The sequence below is a fragment of the Xenopus laevis genome, chromosome 2L (assembly GCF_017654675.1).
Source record: "Xenopus laevis strain J_2021 chromosome 2L, Xenopus_laevis_v10.1, whole genome shotgun sequence".
Lineage (NCBI taxonomy): Eukaryota > Metazoa > Chordata > Amphibia > Anura > Pipidae > Xenopus > Xenopus laevis.
The window spans coordinates 116287462-116311124 of NC_054373.1; the positions used below are offsets into that span (position 1 = coordinate 116287462).

Here is a 23663-nt window from a genome sequence, read left to right on the forward strand (position 1 = left end):
GGGTTGCCACCTTTTCTGGAAAAAAATACCGGCCTTCCTATATATTTATCTTTTTTCCCTATTAATAACATTGGGATCAGCCATCATTTTTACCGGCCAGGCCAGTAAAATACCGGCCAGGTGGCAACCCTAACTGAAGCCAATGTTGGCAACCAGCAGAGGACTCTGTTGCTGAACTATAGACATTCAGTTGAAAGAAGCCTCCCATAGGCCACTCAGACTCCCTGAGGAATTGGCTTGTGTTGGTATTTCCAGATCAGCTTAAAGATATTATCTCATCATTTTAAGCTATTATTCCTGCCTTCTTTTAGTCTGTGCCAAAGGCTCTCCTTTTACCAGTGCTTATTACTGCTGTATAATTTCCAGAAACAAAGTATGGTCTTTTTTGACCATCCCTATTTACTGAATAGCAAGCTATGTTCGAAGAACTTGTCCTGTTGCTCTAGTGTAGGGTTGTTTATCTATTTGGCCAGGTTCTTTGTACAGATATCTCTGCAGCTGCTTTGTAGCAGGATTAATACAACTGCTATTATAATTAGCGCTAGTGCCTGTGGTTACTTTCTCCCCTTTAAAATTTGCCAATGATTCAGCTGTCTGACCCTATCACTGCTGAGGCTGTACCCTAAGGACAGTGGCAGACAGGAAGATTTGTCGCCTGCAATAAAAATGCACAACTACTGGAAACAAATCTCTGGAAAATGCCTCTCCATTGGAAAACATTGAAAACTCCAGTGGTTAACGTAACACTTCATTCTTCCGAAGTCGACCTAGGTTGTCTCGGGACAAACTTTAGGAGACTTTGCGATATGTTGGTTTTACCAACATTGATTTCAGTTATTTCCAGTGGAGACACATTTTTGGTAGATTTGTCACCTGCAGTTATGCAAAATGAACTCTTTTAATGCTGGAATGCTTGGTGAATGGATGCTAACCCTTTTGGCGTAAAAAAAAGTGCGACAGTTTCTGACTTCACGCTATCTTTAAAGTGTGCGTGATGACATTCAGTTTTTGGGGGTGGAACTGTGCTAGACTAAACTGTGTATAAGGCAAGAGAGACATCAATACATGTGTCAGAATGGGCACCTCTTTGACAAATACTATTAAGAACCATTATTATTATTCCCAGATTGTCAAATATTTATTCAATGCTTTAATCATTGTCTACTTGACTTGCATGACATTATGGTCTTTTCTAATGGTGAATATGAATGCTAAATTCACATGAGGAAGTCCTGTCTTGATCACATACCTCTCAGTTATCAATAAATTAGAAAACCACACGTTTGAACAAGAAAAAAGTGCTAGAAATGTCTCTGACCTTAACAACTTTGAGTATTTATGTTCAGCTAAAAGGCTTACTCAGCTAAAGGGCTTACCGTATATACTCGAGTATAAGCCGTCCCGAGTATAAGCCGAGGTACCTAATTTTACCTCCAAAAACTGGGAAAGTTTATTGACTCGAGTATAAGCCGAGGGTGAGAAATGCAGCAGCTTCTGGTAAGTTTCAATCAAAAAATTGAGGGTTTCTGCTCCCATTGGAGGTGCCGGCGTCTCATTTTTGGATGCCAGCGACCATTCTTGGATGCCGGCGAATATTCTTGGAGACTATTCTTGGACGCCGGCGACTATTCTTGGAAGCCGGCGACTATTCTTGGAAGCCGGCGACTATTCTTAGTCGCCGGCGACCGTTTTTGCGCTTGACCCGAGTATAAGCCGAGGTAGAGTTTTTCAGCATATTTTGGGGGCTGAAAAACTCGGCTCATACTCGGCTTATACTCGAGTATATACACAAACCGTTTGGGCCTCATGCTTCTCCCTCTGTCCTTGGTCCAAGAATGGTAGGGGATGCCTTGTACTGAATCTACTTCTGAAGATACAGTAGTGTAAATTGTGTATGTTACCCATTTTGTCTGCTTCATTCTCTTCCAATTCTAAAATAGTCTTGGAGTTTCATACCCTTGCATAGCATTGTAAAGTTTTCTCCTTCTTCCAGATGAAATATAATTGTGTTGGTGGTGGTTAACTACTGTACCTTACAGAATCCATTCTGCTTTTTATTCTGCTTTACTAAAGCTGGTAGTGTCCAATCCAGGCCAAAAGGTATTCCTGAACCTGCGATTATTAAAGGGGTGGCTTTTAGTATGTTATAGAATGGCCAATTCAAAGCAACTTTTCAATTGCTCTTCATTATTTATTTTTTATAGTTTATGTATTATTTGACTCCTTCTTCTGACTCTTCCAGCTTTTAAATGGGGGTCACTGACCCCCTATAAAAACAAATGCTTTGTAAGATTACAAAGGTATTGTTATTGCTACTTTGTATTACTCATCTTTCTGATCAGTCCTCTCCTAATCATATTCCAGCTTCTTATTCAAAGCAATGCATGGTTGCTAGGGCAATTTGAACCCTAGGAACCATATTGCTGAAGGAGAGCTGCTGAGTAAAAATATACCTAAAAAAACACACATAATAAAAAATTAATTGTAAATTGTCTCAGACTATCACTCTGTCTAAACACAAAGGTGAACAACCCCTTTAAAGGGGACCCGTCATTCGAAAACATTGTTCCAAATTTTATCACGTTAGTCAAGCGAAATGAACTTTAATTACACTAATCTTGTTTATGCACCAGAATGGGGGACTGGATGTCCATCCCCATGCCCTGGCTACACAATTTAATGGTAAAGAGAGAGGGGGACTGTGAAGCGAGCAGTGACATCTTGTAAGTGCAAAATGGAAAGTGAAAGTAATTGCCTGCCCCACCTCTATGCCTAAGGCAATGTTTGACTGACAAGTAAGATTTTTAATTGCGTTTATAACAGCTATGAATGCTTTAATAAAAAAATATTTGGATTTCATGTTTAATTTGAAAATGACTTTTTTTATACAGCTTTTTATGTCAGGGTGACAGGTCCCCTTAAACAGCACCCAGGAATAGGATAAAAGATTTCTTTCTGAAACCTTCTTCAGTATTTGGTTTGTTGGAAAGGTTACGAGTTGATTCCCCAGAAAAGCCTTTTACTGCTTGTCCCTGGAGGCCAAGGAATGGGGCATTATCAAGGCACTCACTAATTTGCATGTATCACAATAGATACACAACAGGTGCTTATTCATGTGCTTGTTCATGTGCATCACTCTGTGGAAGCCATTGCTTGCCTTACTTCCATTAGCCATTCTGTGCTACTACATGGCAGCACAGAAACCAGTGCAACTAGCATCTGAATCTAATAATGTGCCCTGTAGCATCAGTTTATATTACAGGCCAAACTCATTTTCTACTTGATCATCTGCAACAAACCCCTAAGCTTAGCTTCTCAACAGCTGCTCAGAGCCCACTGAGCATGTGAGTGTCGCAGGCACTTTCCAAGATGGTGACCCCCCCGTGACATGTTTGAAATCCTGGATCATTGCTGCTATTGAGAAGCTGAAACTTTAGGCGGGTGCAATAAGGTCATTATATAAAATATGGCATTTTTAGCCGTATTTATTTTTAGGGATTAATTCTCCTTTAAACTCTCAACTGTCTCCTGATTCTGAAATTGTTTACTCCCTACCTGTTTGCCATCCTGCCTATTCACACTTTGTAAACACCTGTTCTTGGTTCTGGAGGTCCTACAGTTGTGGAATCTGAAGGTTTGGCCATTCATGTCCAATAGGAACTCCACTTTTCTGTATTGATATAGTTTAATATTAGCAGTGTGTGTAAGGGGTTATTCTATACAAAACAGGGCCAGACTGGGAGTAAAAAGCAGCCCGGGCAAACAAATCAAAGCAGCCCACATGTAAACACTCAATGGACTTTTTATTCAGCAGTTCTCCATTTGCAGTTTTAGCAATCTGGTTGCTATGGTCCACATTACCCTAGCAACCAGACACTGTTTTGAATAAGAGTCTGGAATATGAATAGGAGAGGAGCAGAATAGAACAATATAAGGCATAGGCAAGACAACAAATAGCCAGAATAAAAAAATAAGGCATAAAACAAAAAATTTTATAAAATAAAAACTGTAACTAATTATTGTGCAATAACAGGTGGAGGTGTGAGGGAAGTACCAGACCAGAAAATATCATCAGACAATTAACATGCTATGCTGTATATTATCCATGAATTATGAATGATTCATGGATATTACAGCAGTAGAAAGTCATGTTACAGGGGGTGAGGTAAGGAGAGGAGTCTCTGACTGAGTCTTTGACCCTAACTTACTACTGGAAGATATTATGGAGGCCCAGAGCTGGAAGGAGGCTTGGGTGCAGCAGGTGCTGACTGGAGAAAAAGAGGAGTCGACCGAATGCCGAATAGCCTATCCAAAGACATGGTGGTAGATGCTGCAGCCAGCCAGGCTAGTATGAGACAGTGGCAGTTCGACCGGCGAGCAGCTGGTGCCTGATGGTGCGGTACACTTTCTTTGACCGGTCCTTCCTGACTGAGCGCGCCTGGGGGAGGCTGGTACTGGTAATGCATGGGGCCTGCGTCGCATCATCACGGGTCAAATCCTGCGCACGTGTGCGCAGCACAAGCACGTATATATGAGAATGGACTGTTCCATGTGAAAAATTAAAGAGGGGGACACTGCTTCGAGCAAGTAGGTGGAGGATTATTATTGCAGGGCAGCGCTGCAGTCGGGTGCGGGGCCGCCAGTGGCATGAGTTTCTTATGATCAGGAGCGGCCCACATGAACACAATATAGATGCGGCCCCTCGGGCATTTGCCCGAACGGACAGGTTACCAGTCCGGGCCTGATACAAAAATACATGTAATATACATACATACACATATTTTATTTAACAATAGGAGCAAGAGCTATGCTACTACTTTCTCTGCTAAAGTCACATAAAAAATAGACTACAATTAAACAGTGCACATTATAGGCACATTTTGAAACAGTAGACTATTTGGTAAAGGGTATACTTCTCTGTTACTCTGTTTTAAACATAACTCTGCCAAACATAGAATATGCTAAGGATTTTACAAAATCTGTTGTGTGAAATTGTTTGGAAGTATCTTACAATGCACTATATACATGTATACAATATGTATATGTAGATATAATTGTCTACTGCTTTCTTTGTTTAGATTTGCTCCTTTATTTTTCTTCACACAGTACTATCAAGTGTTCCACAGCTGCCCATCCAAAACATTATTGATGTGGCTGTATGATTTTTTGCAGAAATTAGGACCTTTCTAACCTGTAGGGGGCATAAGAGGAGTATTAAAAGCTAGTGTGACTTTCTATAATTACTGAAATATATATGCACTTGCAGTACTGTCACTCCCAACTGCAAACAAATTATATCTAAACTAGGACACAACGCTGGGAAACAACCAGGCCCACATTTGTGAAGGGGATAATTTGTTTAATAATCATTTTAATATATTTTATAAATTACCTTTCTGTCTAGATTTATTCATCTTCATCTCTTGTTCAAGCTACCACCTAGTTGTTAGTGACCAGTCATAATGGATGTAAAATTCAAATGAACTAAGTAAGAACACTACTGTTCAATATGGGTTGCCAGTCTTTTTGTCCTCTAATCATCTGTCATAAACATTTTATAAGCCTTTTCCGTTTGAAGCATGACCACCAAATATTAGGTTACTGAAACAAATGCAATATTTTGTTTTATGAATACAAAGGAAAGTATTTGGACTCTGCATTGTATTATAAGATCTTAAAATATTTTAGTGTAGCAGAGAAGAAGCAAGGATAACCACACAGTTTGAAACCATTGAAGGAGAGAGTAGGGACCCTGTAAGGAGTAAGCTGAAAACTTAGGGCTCCCTGCCACCATTACCAAGGAAGCAGGCCCTTTGTGCAGCACTTAGTATTCACATCAGCTGGAGCAGTAATGTTATCTTACCACACCTGATTGCTGCCAAATTAAATATCCAGCCTGGGCCTGCTTTTAATCCTGTTTTCCTATAGACTTTTGCAATAAAATATATAATAAATAAAAAAAATAATAAATAAATACATTCTACATATTGACCTTTTTATCTAATGTTAAACAAAAGTGCTGCTCTGCTTTCTGTTTACTGTGTGTGTTTTGCCATCCATACAGTGTATTTCCCTCGGTAACACTTATCAAGGGAACCAATGGCTAGAGGCAATCTAAGCCAGTACTATATAGCAGTCCGTGGTGTAACAACAAATGACAGGGCCCCTAAAAAAAAATCATCAAGAAGGCCTGGCACACACACACCACATAAATGTCATTTTCAGATTAAATAGCAAGTTCTTATTTGTTTTTATTAAAATATTGACACTTATCATGAATGTATTTCAAATTTCAGTAGTCAATCATATAATGCCTGTATGGCTCAGACAGGGACCCAAAAATTTCTGCACCCCTCCCACCACCACAAGTCCTGCCCTAGAGGCCCCACACAATAAATATGCACACAAAGGGGTGCTAAAAACCCATTGGTGGCCTGGGCTCCCCCTAAAAGGCAATTGGTGGCCAGGGGGCCCCCACAAAAGCTTAAAAAACTTAACTGGTGGCCAGCCCCCCCCCCCACAAGATAAAAAAAAAAACATTGGTGGTCAGCTCCCACCCCTTATAAGTTAAAAAAAGCATTGGTGGTCAGGAGCCCCATAGAAGTTTTTTTTTTTTTTTTAAATGGTGGCTAGCCCCCCCCCTTACAAGTTAAAAATACAATTTGTGGCCAGGGCCCCATAGAAAATTAAAAAAAAAAAACATTGGTGGCCAGCCCCTTCCCTAACAAGTTAAAAAAATATTGGTGGTCAGGGGCCCCATAGAATATTAAAAAAAACATTGGTGGCCAGAGGCCAATAGAGTACTAAAATTATACATTGGTGGCCAGGGGTTCAGTGGAACTTACCTTAGGATCTTCTTCTGTCCTCGGCGATGACCTTCTACTAAATATAACTAGCATGAGCATAGGCATGAACAGCCATGTCTACAAAATGCCACCTGCCTATGATTGTGAATTCCAAGACTGAATGGAACAATATTTAAATAATTAATATAGTGTAAGTAAAGTTTATTTTGCTCAAGTAATATGATAGAAAATACTATGATATGAAGGTCCCCTTTACCACTTACCCTCATGTTATACTTACTTATGCTTATTGAATCATTATCTCTTTCAGTTCCACTCTGAGAGGGTTGAGTGACCATGATCCAGGCCAGCTATACATGTTTTATGTGGTCAGTCATTAATCACAAACAGCTAAACAAATACAGCAGGCAGTGGGCACATAGCTTTGATCAATGCTACTGTTATAATGGCTAAATCTGTGCCATGGAATCTAAACTGTACAGTGGGGCATCCATGTTCTACTGCATATTGTTTTATGAAGTTAAGGTTTATAACTTTACTGATTGCTCAAGGAAACTTTTTCTGATCATTTTAAAGTGCCAATAGGAATATAATGGTAATATAGCTGGAGCTTTCTACATGGGCACTATTAAAAGGGCAAATAAAAGTCAGACAACAATGGCCCTCTTTACTTTCCAATAGTAAGTGATGCTACACACATTTCCTTTGGCTGGTATTAACTGATGTGCATCCAAACTAATTTACTAATTTAAGAAATAAACACCTTTGTATGCAGGTGTACTACTGAGGGCTGTTCCTTTTATTGTATATACTAAAAGCAAAAACATTTTGCTTAAGGTGGTTCACCACAACTTATCAGGTGTGAAGAATACAGCAATGGTACTCTTTCAGCTTTAAATATGTTTTTAGATTTTAGAAGAGTTGATATATATGGAACAAGAAAAAGTAAAGTAGGATAGCCAGATGTGTTTATACACTTCATCTAATTAGTAAACAGAACTGACAAAGCACCTCCACCGTTTTTTTTCCCCAAGTTATCAAATATTTATATTATTTTTTCTAGTAACAACAGTACACACAATAACAATTTGAGTGTGCATAGTTGCAAAGCGCCCAGAGATCAGAACAAAAAGAGCTGTAGTTTCTCTTCTTTATCAACTGAAGTACCATGCACTGGCTCATAGGGTATATCAGCAGATAAAATGTTGAAATCTACTCCAGCACATAGCTGACCAATATCCACAGTATATCCATCAGGGGGCTAGAATACAACAGGGGGCTAGAATTCCCCCATAGCTGACATAATTTCTTTCCCTTCTAATTTGGGGAATTTCTAGCATGGGTAACTGAGAGAAAGGATATCTAGATGGTTTTTATATGAAACTGTTGGAGCAAAGAGCTTCTCTAACGTCAATTTTCTGTGGTTTGCAAACTTGTACATAAAGTTTAAAGCCTCAGTTGCTCTCTTGGTGTATGTCTACACCTAAAGGAGAAGGAAAGGTATAATCACTGATGGGTGCCAAAATGTTAGGCACCCCAGTTATTATAATCACTTATCTGAGACTCTAGACAGGTGGCCCTGTTTGCTGACCAGACTGTTGTATGAGCACCATGAAGCAATCCACTTCTTCTTTCTTCTGTGCGGCCTGATTATGATGTAATACTCCTGCTGGTGCTGTTTTCTGCAAACAGGAGCACCAACCTGGGGTCTCAAGGAAGCCGTTATAATCACTGGGGATGCCTAATAACTATACTTTACGTTAATAAACAACAGATTAACTTTTTCTGCCAGTACTTTACCATTCCTTTTAATGTGTGGCATACCAAATAACGAATAATTTCTCTTTAGGGCACTGGGCAGAATATAAATAAAAGTTAGTCACTGGGCGCCTTAGATGTGGCCCCCACCTTGTCCTTTAAGTAAAATTCACATTTACTATGGGTATGTAATAGTGGAGCATTAAGGGTCATAAATTGCCCCCTTTAGAGTTCCATACATTATGCACTGTCCCCCTATGCATGTCAAGCGATGCTCTGTGACTTGTTTTACATAGTAAATATGGGATAAATCAATAAAGATATATATGCTTTAGTACTGTACTGCAGGGCTGCAATAAACTTTTGTAATATTGATCAAATTAACCCTTTGGTGCCAACAGTTAGAGATGATGAGACTTGTAGTTGAACAATGACAATGTAATAAAAAGGGGGCTATGCAAGCTTTAATGTCATATACAAAGGGGAAAATGTGCAAAGCACAATTCTCACAGGCAGAAGGAGGCACTTGTACTTGTTCTGGAGTACCCTGGGTCTCTAGTACTCCTCCTGAATGGAGACAGGCACAACTGTTTTTTGGACTTTGCACCTTGCCCTCCAACCCCCATGATAAATGACCCCTTGTGTATTTGGCTTTTATATCTGACATGTTATCAAGACAAATGAATTGTCTTCACATCATGGGCCACATATCTCGGCTGCCCTGAACATTCCTTGCATTCCTGTGCAAGAACAGACTCAAATGGCTAATTTTACACTGTTAATCCCACACAAATATTTCCAAAAATATTAATCAAAGGAAAAAGTAACAAAAAATTTAAACAAAAATTAACAAGAAACATCTATTGGTTTTGGTCCAGATTTATTATATGTATTTGCTCTCTTCAAGCGCTCCAATAGTTGTTATTCATGATGATCATATATAAATTAGTGTAAGACAGTACACCCCTTGATTTTAATAAGGGCACTGCCCATATTAAGGACCTATGATATGCAAATAGTGGACTCAACGGACTGATATTGGCAGAATACTTGAATAACGGTTGGCTCGTCGATTGGGCCGGCCTGAAAATTCTGATCTGGCGCCTTTGAAGGCATCTGAACATTGCCCATTATTAGTTACATATTGTTTTTTCCTGTATATCTGATGATTCAGCTCTACACATGTGGGTTGAAACAAAAGATTTTTATCAGAAAAGATTGTAATTGTAACGTTTATGGTCACCTTTAGGGCATTTAGCTGATTATAGTCAAGCAAAAAATCTGAGAACCGTATGTGGTGGTATTGGAATAAACTGGGAAACCAGGTATATAGCAGAGAGTACTGCATAATGGGGTTCATGGGATCCTCCTTGAAGATGAGAGCAAATAGTAAAGTAAAAAAATTAAGTATACAATTTTAAAGAACAGAGGATAAGGAAACAAGCCTCAGTTCCAATGTACACAACTACAAAGTGCAGCTGAGCTGAAAGGCTGGTATTAGCAGTATATAACTTTGAATACCTCATAATTCACTAAAAATAGAAAATTCCTCTAAATTGAAAATACGCTGAACAAAGTTTATATTAACTTACATGCGCTTTAGGCAATCACTATTCCCAGCCATCTACTGTATCTACTTTGTTATGCAACAACTTCATCCTTTTATCCATCATGAGTTTTCCATAAAATATTAAGTTGGAAAGCTAAATAAGTAAGCCCCCTGCTTTCCATTTTTAAATTTGGATCTGACCAAGTTTGTTAGCAAATCTATTCTACATTACTTGTAATTTGTTATTACCTGATAAAGATAAATTGCAGTTCTAATAATAACTCACTCTCCACCAATTATTATAGTAATATATCATCCTAATGAATTTCCTTCTCAACCCCTTTGTATTTTTGAAGTGACTCCTGCAAGCTATTTTTGTTAACCTCCATCTCTTTCCCTTGAATATCAGTTTTCCTATGGGCACATATGTTCTCCATCTCACAGCCACAGATTCCCATCACTATGAAGAGAGTTCACAGCAATGTCAAGAGGAAGTAGATGGAAAAAAAGCTTTAGCAGGGCAGGTATGGGAGTTAGTCTGGTAAGTAGTTTTAACTTTTTATTAACAAAAAAAATGTTTATAAGCTGCAGGGCTGTGCTGTAATACAATACTGTGTTTTAACAGAAAAACATATTTTTTTCCAATAAATTAAAGGGGCAATTTGAAGATGCTAATCAAGCTTTCATTTAATTTCTTTGCCACACAGAGGTCTGTCAAATTCTAACTCCTGGGATCATGGTATGGCACACAGCAGTGATAAAAAAATGTATAATTTAACTTTTTACTGAAAGTAGAATTTATATTTTACAGAAATGTTAGTGGTAATCACATTGTTCACAATAATGAGCAGTTTCATTGATGTTTTATTGGGTCTGTTACTGTATTACATTTAAAGACTTTTGCCCTTTACCCATTAATCATTGTGCCTTTCCTATGGCAAATGTATGAAAAAGTTGGGGATATTAAGCAGGTCTATAAAACTGCTTTGTAGAGCTGGTCTGGAATGTACAAGGTAGTCTGGCATTGTATATGCCTCCAGTGATTAGATTCTCTACACAGCTTGTGCTCGATCTACCAATATATCATCATCAATTGCATAATTTCTGGTATGGAGACTCTTGCAGTACCCAAAATGAGTATCAGAATGGAATTTCTTGGGTGCACATCTGTGTGTGTAAGCACAACATGCAATTGGAAGCCCTAGAAGCAATATTTCATTAAGACAAGTGTTAAGTGCAGAGCTCCCTTGCACTGCTGTGCCCCGTACTTTGCTGGTTTACTGGTGTGCCGCTCTCTGCCCCCCCCCCCACTCTGTCCAAGAGTTGCAATCTGTGGATTCTGGCAAATTTGCCAGAAGGGCTGCTGAAAAATGTCACAGTCACTATAAAGTGGGCTGGTGGGGGTCTGTTTGGGTCTGTGTGTACTTGAAACCAGTTGATTATACCCTCATCCTCCCTCTGGAAGTTTCCTTTGAAACTACACTCTCTAGACCGGTACCCTGTCCTGCCTCCTCTAGTTCCAGCCCTGTGTATACATCATACCTGCACAGCAAAATAAATGTGATGTGAGACAAATTAATATCACTGAATATTTTCTTTATTTTCAAGCATTTTAACATAAATGTCTTGTAATGGTATATTGATGAGAAAAACCTGGACACCTTGCCACTATCATAAATCTTTTTTTTTTTGTCGTTGGTCAATACCTAACCTTTCAACTCAGTGTTTTTCCCATTGTATACCTCAATACTTATTTGTGAAGAATCCAATACAACTATTCCTCGGCTTTCTTTGATGACAAGAGACAGTATAGCAGCAATTGCCATGTCTACTTCTTTCAACTCACTTTATTTTCCTTCCTGTAGGTGTTCAGCCAGTATCAGATAACATAATGTTGACTGAACATATGGTTTTCTTAAATCCAATCACATGTCATATGGTGGAAATGAAAGTCCTGCTGTTTGTACCCAGAACAGTATACAGATGCACAATCTCCCTACTCCAAGCTGCTCACCATGTGTGTTGTTGCTGCATATCCAGAGATAAAAGTTAACAGGAACCATTTGGCAGCTGCACATAGTCATGTTTTCCCAAGAAATCTTCCTGAAGTGTTCCATATGTTTTTGTAAGCAGAGGTGTAGACATAGCTGCTTATTTTGTCTCCAAAAAATATAAAAAGTAGAGCGGTCTAGCAGAAGAGCTATAAAATATAATCAAAGGCCTGCGAGCTGAACTTTGAAGAAGCAAATACATGACAATGGCAATTTAATCAGGTTTCCATAAATGAATTCATTTCTATTTCCTTCCAACTTAAACATAGTCTTTGGGGATTTAGGGAAATGCTCTTCAAAAATAAAAGTCCCTGGTGATTTTACATAAATTCAGCATTCAGTTCAGCATTTGAACTGCACTTTCTGCCAGACAGAGGTGGTGATAAGTTCTTGGCAACACTAAACCATAAACTAAGCAGTCAGGAATTGGGAGCCCTGCAACAAGATACAATTATTTACAGTAAATTTCAGTGGCAGTTGCTGATATGCACAACCGTGGATGCTCATGTTACTACCTGAATCCACCTGATGATTTTCAGGCAAGGCCATGCATAAATATGGTGTATTCCTATTTTACATTACAATGCAAGACTAAATGAATAGTCTGATCCGGAATTTGGTAACCAGCACCCTGTTAATGCTTTTACCCAACATCATTCATAATCCATATGAGTGTATGTGGCCCCAGGAGCCACACACTCACTGGGCTTATAAGGGGCTGTACCCTCTGGTAGGTGTAGGGATAGGTCTTATTGGACTTAAGGAAAGAAATGTTCCACCACCCCACCCCAAACTCCTCCTTCTTGAATCAGGTCAAAGATTCCTGGGCATCCAGGTTTAGAAAGGATACAAGCAACATCCCACACAACAACTCTGCCACCGCACAAAATATTGAGTTGGGAGCCATTAAAGGAGATCTCTGGGTCACAGTGGATTGGAATGCTTGTCAGATGTTGGGTCCTCAATTGTTAAGGAATTATATTCAACTGGTATCAAATTGGGCAGGGTGTTCTGCTATCAAGTGTCCATCTATGCAGGAAGTTGGGTAAAGCTTGCTGGGACAGCAGGCAGCCGAAAAGAGGGAAATTATTGTACCCTGAATCTGGTGGGACAAGCATTCATGGTATTTTAAGAATGAAGTCTTTTCAGATGTTTGGATAAGTATCATGCTGTTTAATAAAGAGCTGCAGCCTTTAAATTCCATCCAGCTGGTGTCCAGTGTGGGTTTTTTTCTGTTCTATCAAGGGAAAAATTTGGTGGTACCATGAGATTTTATGTGCTATGCAATAAAGGTCTGGCTTGACACTGCAGAAAAAAATAGCCTTCTGTGAAGAAGCATGCTTTGCAGATAATATTTAAAACAAGGCATTTTTGAAAAGAGAATTCAGGCCCATTTCCTCAGCAGCTGTTAAAATAAAATCAGCAAACAAAACTATAACAGAGCCATTAAGGCTAATGTCAGACAGGTTGTTTTCGTCTCTAGTGTATAAACACCAGAGAAGAATAGCTGATCAGCTGACAAGCATAGGATCGGCCTGTTAATGAACACAGAGAGGATATTGTCACAGACACACTATAGTATACATTTTGCCAATATATGCTCTTGTGTGTTCTCAAACAGGTCAATCTCATCACTGTCAGTGAAAATACATAGGAGGTGCAGAAGTCAGCAGATCCATTTTCCCTGCTGGTATATATTTACTAGTGATGTACGGGTCAGGTAAAACCCGACCCCGTCCTTCCTCCACCCGCGCCCGACTGCACCCAGTGACGTCACAAATGTGGTGGAGTGAGCAGTGACGCAGTGAGCGTCTATAAAAGCAGAAGTCGGAAGCCTGCAGTGTAAGGTGGGAGTGTAAGGTCGGCCAAAACCCACCTGACCCATGGGTAATCCCGTGGGTATCGGGCCAGCCCGCACATCACTAATATTCACCAGCACAGACGCCCATTTGACATTGGCCTTAGTCCACCAAACTCATACAACTGAGTGGTTCACTTTTAAGTTAACGTTTCAGCTTTGAAATTGGGGTCAGTGACCCCAATTAAAAAAACAAATGCTCTGTAAGGCTACAAATGTACTGTTATTGCTACTTTTTTATTACTTATCTTGCTGTTTAGGCCTCTCCTATTCATATTCTAATCTCTTATTCAAATCAGTGCATGGTTGCTAGGGTCTAATATGGACCCTAGCAACCATATTGCTGAAATAACAAACTGGAGAGCTGCTGAATAAAAAGCTAAATAACTCAATAACTAAAGAACTAAAAGTTCATTTAAAAGTGAAAAACCCCTTTAATGCCCTCTAAAACAACCTGGAAGTATACACAAAAAATGTAAGGTGAATTGACAGTAAAATCCTCAGCACTATTCACCAAAAATTGGAATTGTGCAGGCTGCTCAATATGTTTTGCTCAAAGGAAGGAACAAGGAGAAGTGGTAGACCCAGGGGTGGAACTACCAGGAGTGTGGGGGGTGCCATGATGAAAGCTGCATCTGGAGATTGGGGTGGGGGCCCAACTGCTCTGTCTCACCCGGGCCAAAATCGCTCAAAAATGCAACAGAAAATACAAACAACAAAACAACAAAATTCGGGCAACTAATAGTACTGTCTGCCACTGCTCTAAGGAGCACTTAGTTGTGGGGCATTTGGCTCCTTCATTTAAACCAGTAAAGTAAGCTGTTACTAAGATACATATACATAACATTTCTGCTACTTTTCTTCTGGTGTAATAGAAACTCTTCAAATAGACCTTTCCAGTAATCTCACAAATTCATATCACTTCAGAGAAAAAAAACAAACTTCAGGCAAAATGTCTTTCCTGGTTCCCCGTTGCTTTAAAGCTGAAACATTTTATCTGTTTACCATTAACTATAAAAGTCTAAATCTTTGTAGTTTCTGCTTTCTTCAGACCCCCAGGCTCTGTCACATGCCTCTTCTAACAGTTTCCATCACGCTACAGCATGTCTCCAGCATTCCCATTCTCATTTTATCAGACTTACACCTTTAATGCAAACCTTAAAATGCTGCCTGAAAAATATATCTGGAATGGTCTGTCTAAGTCAATGGCAATACATAATAAAGTATTCCTTCCCGCAATATTGTGTATAAACTGTTCCCTGATTATAGAATGTACGAGGATAACTTTACTTTTCTCCATTTCATCTAGTGAGCTGTGTTTATAAAATCTGTAATTGTATACTATACTAATGAATGACACAAACTAGTACTGTGCAACTAGCTAGTATTTTAACCCTTTTCTTTTTGTGCAATTAAATAAGTTAAACATTTATAGCGTATTAATTCACCCAGTTCCTCGAAGCTGTTGTCAAACATATGAGACACAATTCATACAGATGGTCTTCCTATAGAGTTAACTGGCCTCCCAATTACGCACTTACTGGGTAAAGCTACAAGCTTGTAATTACAGGGAAAATAGCTTATATAACATTTAAAATCCCTTACATAAACAGCAACATATGAACATAACTTTTAGTGTAAACAGATCTTTCCATGTCTGCATATTCACAACAACTCATGTGTGAAAGCATCTTTAGATGGCAAAACTGGCGGTGATCATGTTATTGTCTAATATTCAGATACAGTATGCCTCCCAGTAAAATACACCACAGATGAGTTGCTTCCAGCTATTAAGATCATAAGACAGAAATGATGTTTACCTTCAGTGTCAGCAGAAATGCAAGCTGCTGCCAAGTACTTTCCTGATGTTGCCAGCCCAATGTTTTCAGAGCTATCACCAGACACATTTTCTGCTTTGTAATGACTGTGCAAATGAAAACCTGTAAGTTTAATGAAACCTAAAATTAGTCCTGACCACGATAGGGCACTTGATACACCTAGAAAAATATTTTCTGCTGGCCCGTCTTACAAACTTACTTACCATGGTCCTGGCCTATGGAATAGAACCCACAACGTTAATAGGCTACTTTGTTGCTTTTAGAGCAAGCAGAAATTATGTATATATCCAGATATATCTGTTATATCACAGTAATGCAGACAGGCTGTTATCAGTTCGCCATCTTTATTTCACACACACATACACAGAGAGTAGCTTCCCAGTCTCCTCCCACTATTTCCAAGGCTGCCTAGGTAAAGGTGGCCATACACGGCCAGATCTCGATCAGTGAAGCCCGTCATGGGGCCCCATACACCGGCCAATAAGCTGCCGACACGGTCTGTCTGCAGCTTTTATCGGCCCGTGTATGGCCACCTTAAATTGCTTGTGCGGGCTGAACTGCAGATTTCAGTGGCTCGTTCAACAGGGGGTGGAGTATTGCCTGATGAGTTTTCTGGTGTTTGTGGCTGTGCAACCACATTGGGTGTATCATTCCAGAAATGCCAGTTAGAGGATGTGTCCCTCACCTGTGAAGGCTCAGAAACAGGTACTAACCTGTTCACATGCTAAGTAGATCCATCCTGCAATTTGTAGGTGACTGCTCCTAACTGACTGTGGATCTGAATGGGGTCAGACAATATGGGATCAAATTTTGATCTGGTTGAGGGTTTTATTATTTTCACCCATTGCCCAACATTAAGGGTAATTGTCTTGGCTTTTCTTGAATCATGGTAAGCTTTTGTTTTGCCCTGATAGGTTTTTACCCTTGCTCACAAATCTCTGGGTTCTGTTACTTTCATCTGTGGATGTAAACGTGTTAGGGGCCTATTATCAGTTTTGCTGGTGATTCCCCAGTTGCACTATGAGGTGCAGACCTGTAGTGCTGCAGAACTGTAGTTAAAGCCTTGCTGAATAGAAGGCCTTCAATGTTCCACACCTCCATTGGCCTGTGGATGGCATTGCGGTGTTAAAATATGCCTTTTACCCTTCAATTGAAGGAAATCTTCAAATTCTTTTGACACAAACTGTGGGCCATTGTCTGTAATGATTTCTAGTGGAAGTCCCCACCGTGAAAACCATCCTTCTAAGGTAGTGATGACAACTTTTGAGGTGATAACCCCTGCTGTAGCTACCTCTGGCCATTTAGAGTATAAATCATATGCAACCAACAAATACCTCTGGTGTTGCGGTGCTATGGTTATTCCTTCACATTTATTCAACTGAATTGTATTCCATGGGGCTTGTGGAAAAGGCCTAACTTGTAGTGGAGCAGCCGTTTTCTTCAAATTCTTCCCACTGAGTAAGCATGGTTCACAGTTTTGGAACAAGGTTTCAATTTGATTGTCTATGCCAGCCCACCATACTGCTTCTCTGCAAAGCTGTTTTGTTCTTACCACACCCAAATGTGTTTCATGGGCCATCCTGAGGACTGCTGGCCTCTGAACAGCTGGAATTACTGCCCTGTGCCCTTGTACTAAACAAACATCTTTCCAGGGTGAAAACTCTGTTCTTACTTGGTAGTATAGCTGAAGGTGTCCTGGTAAAACAGATGGCCATTCTCCACGTAAGTACATTAAAAATATCCAACCTGCCAGCTTCCATCTGAGAGGAAATTAGTAGGTAATCACACTTCTTTTATTATAACTGTATTTTTATTAGATTTTCAATAGATTTTGAGCATAAAAAGTACAGACATACCAGCGAAACAATGCTTCAAATCCCATTATGTTCAACAATTTTGAGTGTTCTACAATCAGTGTCGGACTGGCCCACCGGGATACCAGGAAAACTCCCGGTGGGCCCAGGTATCAGTGGGCCCTTCTGCTAACCCAATTATTTGCCTTGTATGTCTATACCACAGGCATTCCCCCATTTCTAAGAGCGAAGAGAGGAAATGGAGGGAAGAATGGATGATAATAAGTAAGGAGAAGTGATTAAAATAATAAAGAGAATGTAGAAAAAAAGGAAAAATAATTTGGAGATTGGGCTTGCACTCTGATGGACCCTAGACATCCCAGTCCGGCACTGTCTACAATAAGAATGTTATGACCCTTGTACTTATGTATTTATTGCTGTCAGAGGCATTGGTTCATAAATGTGGTATAAAGGGAGGAGAAGGATTGTACTGCCTGTAATTTGAATTCTCCACTGTGTGTGTCATCAAAAGCCTGTATTTATAAAAGTCACTTGCTCAGGTGCCTTTGGCAATGCCTGTGACTCTATTTACCAAAATAAAATTGTAGACAATTAATTCATAAATAATAGTTGCTTAAGTTAAAAAACAAGTTAAAAAAAGTTTAAAAAAAGATGTATGTTCCATGTTTAATGCATAAAGGCAAAGTTCAACGTTTTGTGCAAATGAAGTTAAACCCTGCCTAAATGCTAGTTGATCCATAATTGAAAAGCCTCAGAAAGGTGAAATTTTCTGACTCATTTATTTAATTTTCCAGTTTATTAATATAAACACGGTGTTGCTTGTTTTTGCATTGCAGCAATTCAGACTCAAATCCACATATTTCCATATTTTGCAAAAAATCTGGAAATTATTTTTAAAGTGGTTGTGCACCTTTGACTTCACATTTAGTATAATATAGAGAGGGATATTCTGAGACAATTTGTAGTTGTTTTTCATTTTTTATTATTTGTGGTTTTTGACTTATTTATTTTTATTCAGCAGCTCTCCTGTTTGCAGTTTCAGCCGTCTGCTTGTCAGGGTCTTTGAATTTACCTTTGAAGCCTGACAGAGCATTTGATTTTTAAATGGAGGTGATCAATGACGCCCATTTGAAAGCTGGAAAGAATCATAAGAAAAAGGCTAATAATTTAAAAACTATGAAAACAATAATGAAGACCAACTGAAAATGTGTTTATAATTGGCCATTCTATGACATACTAAAAGAGAACTTGAAGGTTATCAACCCCTTGACATGCATTGTGATACCTCAATTTTACATCTCCTTATTATAAGTTTGTTCAGCATTTACTTAATTTTCTTGTGGCCCCATTAAGTTATAATGCAGTTTAATCTATAGTGTAACATTAATGCTACCGTTTCTGCTGTATCTCCAATCACCGTACACTTATTCTGCTTGACTTTTCTCCATTCAATGGAAGCAACGCTGTCACATCATAACTTATCTGTTCTTCAGAGGGCTTTTTAACAGTGCAATGTACTGTAATTTAAAGGGATTCTGTCATGATTTCTATGTAGTTTTTATTTCTAAATGACACTGTTTACACTGCAAATAATTCACTCTACGATATAAAATATCATTCCTGAACCAAGTGTATTTTTTTAGTTGTAATATTGGTGTGTAGGTCCATCTCAGGTCATTACAACAGAGTTGTAATTACAACCGTATTGCCTTGTGTTACCTTCCTTCTCTTGCTTTTTTCTATGCCCACTTTAATAACAACACGGAAATAGCCTAATAGTGAGAAACATCAGAAACTATCATAGAGTGTCGCAGGTCAAGTTCAGCTGCAACTAAAGATAAAAGAGCGATCCCATGTGAAACGACAGAAATCAGCCCCCGCCCGCCTGTAGCTTTCCCAACTCTACAAACAATACCACACAAGCCTCTAGCTCTGTGACTGGCTCTGCACTGTATTGGGCGGGGAGCTCTGCAACACCTCATTGGTTTAGAGCTTCAGCGTCGCCCCCTTATTCGTCTGCTTTTAGTGAAAGTGGTGCAGCCCACGCTGGGTACCAGAGAAAGGAGCGGAGACTGTTCTCATAGAAGCGGGGGAGGCTGGAATTTGCACAGTAGCTGCCTCTGACAAGTAACCGCGCTCCCGATCTATGGCTGTATAATTGCCACGGGTTTACCCGCCCCCGCCGAACCTCCCCGCTGGGAGGAGCTGATATGGTTTGTTCCAAACTCGCCGCCTTCGCCGCTCAGTCATGACCGGGCTGAGTCGGGAATCGGTTATCTGCTTCTTAAGCGAGCAAGGCGGTCGGGTACCAAATCAGAATGTGCTGGGACACTTCAGGGCGCTGCTGAATGACCCGCCAGCCGGCGAGTCCCGAGAAACTGTCCGCAGCCGCTTTAAGGATATTGTCAATGAGGTGGCAACCGTGAGGGAAGAGGCGGGCGTGAGATACGTGTGTCTGAGGAAAAAATACCGAGAGACTGGATCGCCAGCGCCCTCCCCAGAAGGCTCGGTTAGTGACCATAAAGCGGCCAGCGAGTCCCCGGGGCACAGCTCTGAGGGGGGAAGCAAAGACTTGATGTCACCCCCCAGCATCTCCGTCACCGAAGCCCCCGGCGGAGCCTCTCAGCAGCCGCAGGAGGACAAGAGCGGAGCCTCTCAGCAGGAGAAGGAGGACAAGAGCGGGGTCGTACTACTGAAGCAGTGCCCTGGCTCTCCGGAGGTTTTCATTCCCAGCAGCGGCAGGACCCCCAGGGGCAGTCGCAGAGGTGTGCGGGAGCCCGTATCCCCCCAAGTCCGCCGGGGGCTGCTTCGAGCGGGGCTGCGGGACTCAGACAGTTCATCTCTGCACAGTTCTTCTTCTGTGTCCGGAAACGAGGAGGACGAGAGCGGAGCGGCGCACGGACAAGCGGCACTGGACCCCGTGGAGCACGCGTGGATGCTGAGTTCGTGCCGGGGCCGCTGGGAGAGCTTACAGGAGCTGCTGAGCAACGAGCCCGGCCTCATCACCCGCAGAGACTTCATCACCGGCTTCTCTTGCCTGCACTGGGCCGCCAAGCACGGACAGCACGAACTCCTGGCCGCTCTCCTCACCTATGCGCGCCAGCACCGGGTGCCCGTCAATATCAATGCGCGGGCGGCGGGAGGTTACACCGCTCTGCACTTGGCTGCCATGCACGGACACCTGGACGTCATTAAGCTGCTGATCGGGGCGTATGATGCTGATGTGGATATACGAGACTATAGTGGCAGGAAAGCGTGGCAGTACCTTGGGCCGAGCATTGCCCAGGATGTACAGGGGCTGGTGGGTGCTCTGCCCAACGGAGGCGAAGAGGAGGAGGAAGGAGGGAATACTGGATCGGGCCGCTGGCGGCTCTCTCGGGTCCTCCCCTCCCAACTCATTGTACACCGACTCTCTCAGCTGCCGGAGGATCAGCCGGAGGGCCTTGGGGGAGGAGGCAGCAGAGCAGATATCCATAGGAAGGGCTCTGGGGTAAAGGGCAAACCAAGACTCAATAAGATCAGATTTAGGACTCAGATTATCCATAACAATCTGTCATCTAGAGACACTTGTGAGCAGGAAGATAAACCTCTCAAGAGTCCTATGAGGCTCAGGCCAAAATCCAATGTATTTGGGTGATATTAACCTTGAGTGCATGGATTTTATATCTAAATACTATTTACTATAACACAAGAGCCCCCTCCAGCTACTGCACAACCAAATTCCCAGCGCTCAGTTGCCTAGTGATTCTGGGAATCAACTACAAGCTGGAGGTTCCTTCTGTACAACCACATGATGTGGGACCAAATCCGAGTGCACCCACCTCGCTGCACTCACATTCCTGGCACACTTGAACCTATTCCAGTTGATTTGGAATTCAGCGACTATTACAGACATAGCAACAGAGTGCAAACTGTCTGGGATGTTCTGAGGTACTGCTAGACAATCTGCTGGACTGATTCACTCTAGCCATCGTTTGTAACTCTTCTTAAACTCTAGTGCAGAGAGAGCACATTTCCAATATTTATGAAATTGATAAACCAATTCTTTTGTAACTGTTACTGCATCTTTAGTAATGTCACTCCTTGTGCCACTGATTTGATTGAATACAGTAATTTGTGCTGGTCTATCCATATAGATGACTTAATGCTTCCAATATAATCTGTCAACTTCAAAACGATGCACAGTGTATGTAAACCAAAATGTAATGGACTGCACTCAAAATGTAAATCTAAAGCTGTGTTAAGGTGACCAGTCCTCCACAATTAGTGGACTGATTGGCTTGCAGGACAAATGAATGAAACTGCAGGTAGTGAAGAGGACTTGTGTTTCCTCTTTACATTCTACACTTCCAAAGGTTTTGTTCAGTAAGGTGTCAGACCATAATTTCTGTTATCATTTCAATAATACAGCGCCGGTAAGTCACAGTGTTGTACATATTGGCGTATTGGTATATACACTAAGCACCCATGTGTTTACTATAATTTTGTTTGAGTGATCCTCTGAAAACAGATGGATCTTTATTCGATTATCAGCGTCACAAGCTTGAAGGCTTGTGACCCACATAGTGTTTTGATCCCCCCATTAGCATCTGACATTCTGTCAGAACAGATAAAGGTGGATGGAAAATACTCTGCCTATTGCAGACCTGGCAATAACAGGTAGACTACTGGCACAGAAGTGAGAAGCAAGCAAAGCCACATGCAGAGTATTTTCTAAAATAAAATCTATTAAAAGCATTGCCATGCAAATAGGGGTGTTTGACCACTTCCGGTCAATGCCTTATTATCAGACTGGGTTGAATTATTTTTCCTAATCACTGCTATTTAAAGCTGAAGTGCCATCTCTAGAAATAATTTTATCTGGCATTGGAGCTATGTTTCCTTTCTTAAGGCTATAAAACCATCGTGTTTTTTTGTGTGATTGGAATCTAGTGCATTCACTTTATCTTGAAAGTGGGCCATATTGTGAAAATTAGCAAAGAGTAGCTGCAGCATAAGCATGGTGCCTGCATCTAACACAGAAATGCTACCTGTTGCAACTGTGAATGTTTGGAGGAGAACCCCCATACAAGATGCATGTGATACTCCAGCCCAAGTCCAGTTTTATTGCACATAAAACGTGTGATAATTCACCTATCTGATCCTAGATACATCATAGACATTAGTGAGTGCAGTACCTAAAGGCGTTTAGGTACCGTCTTTATTGGCTTAAAGTTTAAAATTAAATAGACCAGGTTTCATTATTCTTTTATAAGTATGAACATAGGCAGGCACACTGTTTGCTGTGTACACAAACTTCAAGAGAAAATTCTATTGTGTTTAAAGGGACAGTGACACCAAAAAATGAAAGTGTTTTAAAGTAATGAAAATATCATGTAGTGTTGCCCTGCACTGGTTAACTGATCTGTTTGCTTCAGAAACACTACTATAGTTCATATAAACAAGCTGCTGTGTAGCAATGGTGGTAATTGAGAAAAAAAGCTATATGGCACAGGTTAAATAGTGGATAACAGATACCATTATGTTCTACAGAGCTTATCTGGTATCTGCTGTTTAACCTGAGCCTTTTCTCATTTGAGTGGCTGCCCTCATGGCTACACAGCAGCTTATTTATATACACTGTTCTTTTTTTTACCAGTGCATGGCAACAGTGCATTAACTTTTAGTGTGACATAGAGAGTGTTATTTTGAGATAATTTGTTTTTTATTGTTTGTGGTTTTTTAGAAACTCTCCAGTTTGCAATTTTAGCAGTCTGGTTGCTAGGGTCCAAACTGCCCTAGCAACCATGCAAAGGTTAAATAGTGGATAACCGATAACACCATTATGTCCTACAGAGCTTATCTGCTATGTACCCTGAGCATTGCTACACAGCAGCTCATTTTTTAAACAATAGTAGAGTTTTTAAAGCAAACAGCAGTGTAACCAGTGCAGGGCAACATTGCATTATATTTGTAGTACTTTAAAACACTTTAATTTTGTTGACATTAC

General features: G+C 40.6%; 1 protein-coding gene across 1 annotated transcript; it reads left to right on the forward strand.

The window, feature by feature from the left end:
• The first annotated feature begins 19715 nt into the window (after positions 1-19715).
• sowahc.L (sosondowah ankyrin repeat domain family member C L homeolog) lies at positions 19716-22714 on the forward strand. The gene has a single exon (XM_018247090.2). The coding sequence runs from the start codon at positions 19923-19925 to the stop codon at positions 21309-21311; it is 1389 nt and encodes a 462-aa protein (XP_018102579.1). The 5' UTR covers positions 19716-19922; the 3' UTR covers positions 21312-22714.
• Positions 22715-23663: the final 949 nt, after the last annotated feature.

Bases quoted from the DNA above. Each gene is read 5' to 3' on its own strand.
- sowahc.L (XM_018247090.2), top strand. From the start codon at position 19,923: ATGACCGGGCTGAGTCGGGAATCGGTTATCTGCTTCTTAAGCGAGCAA.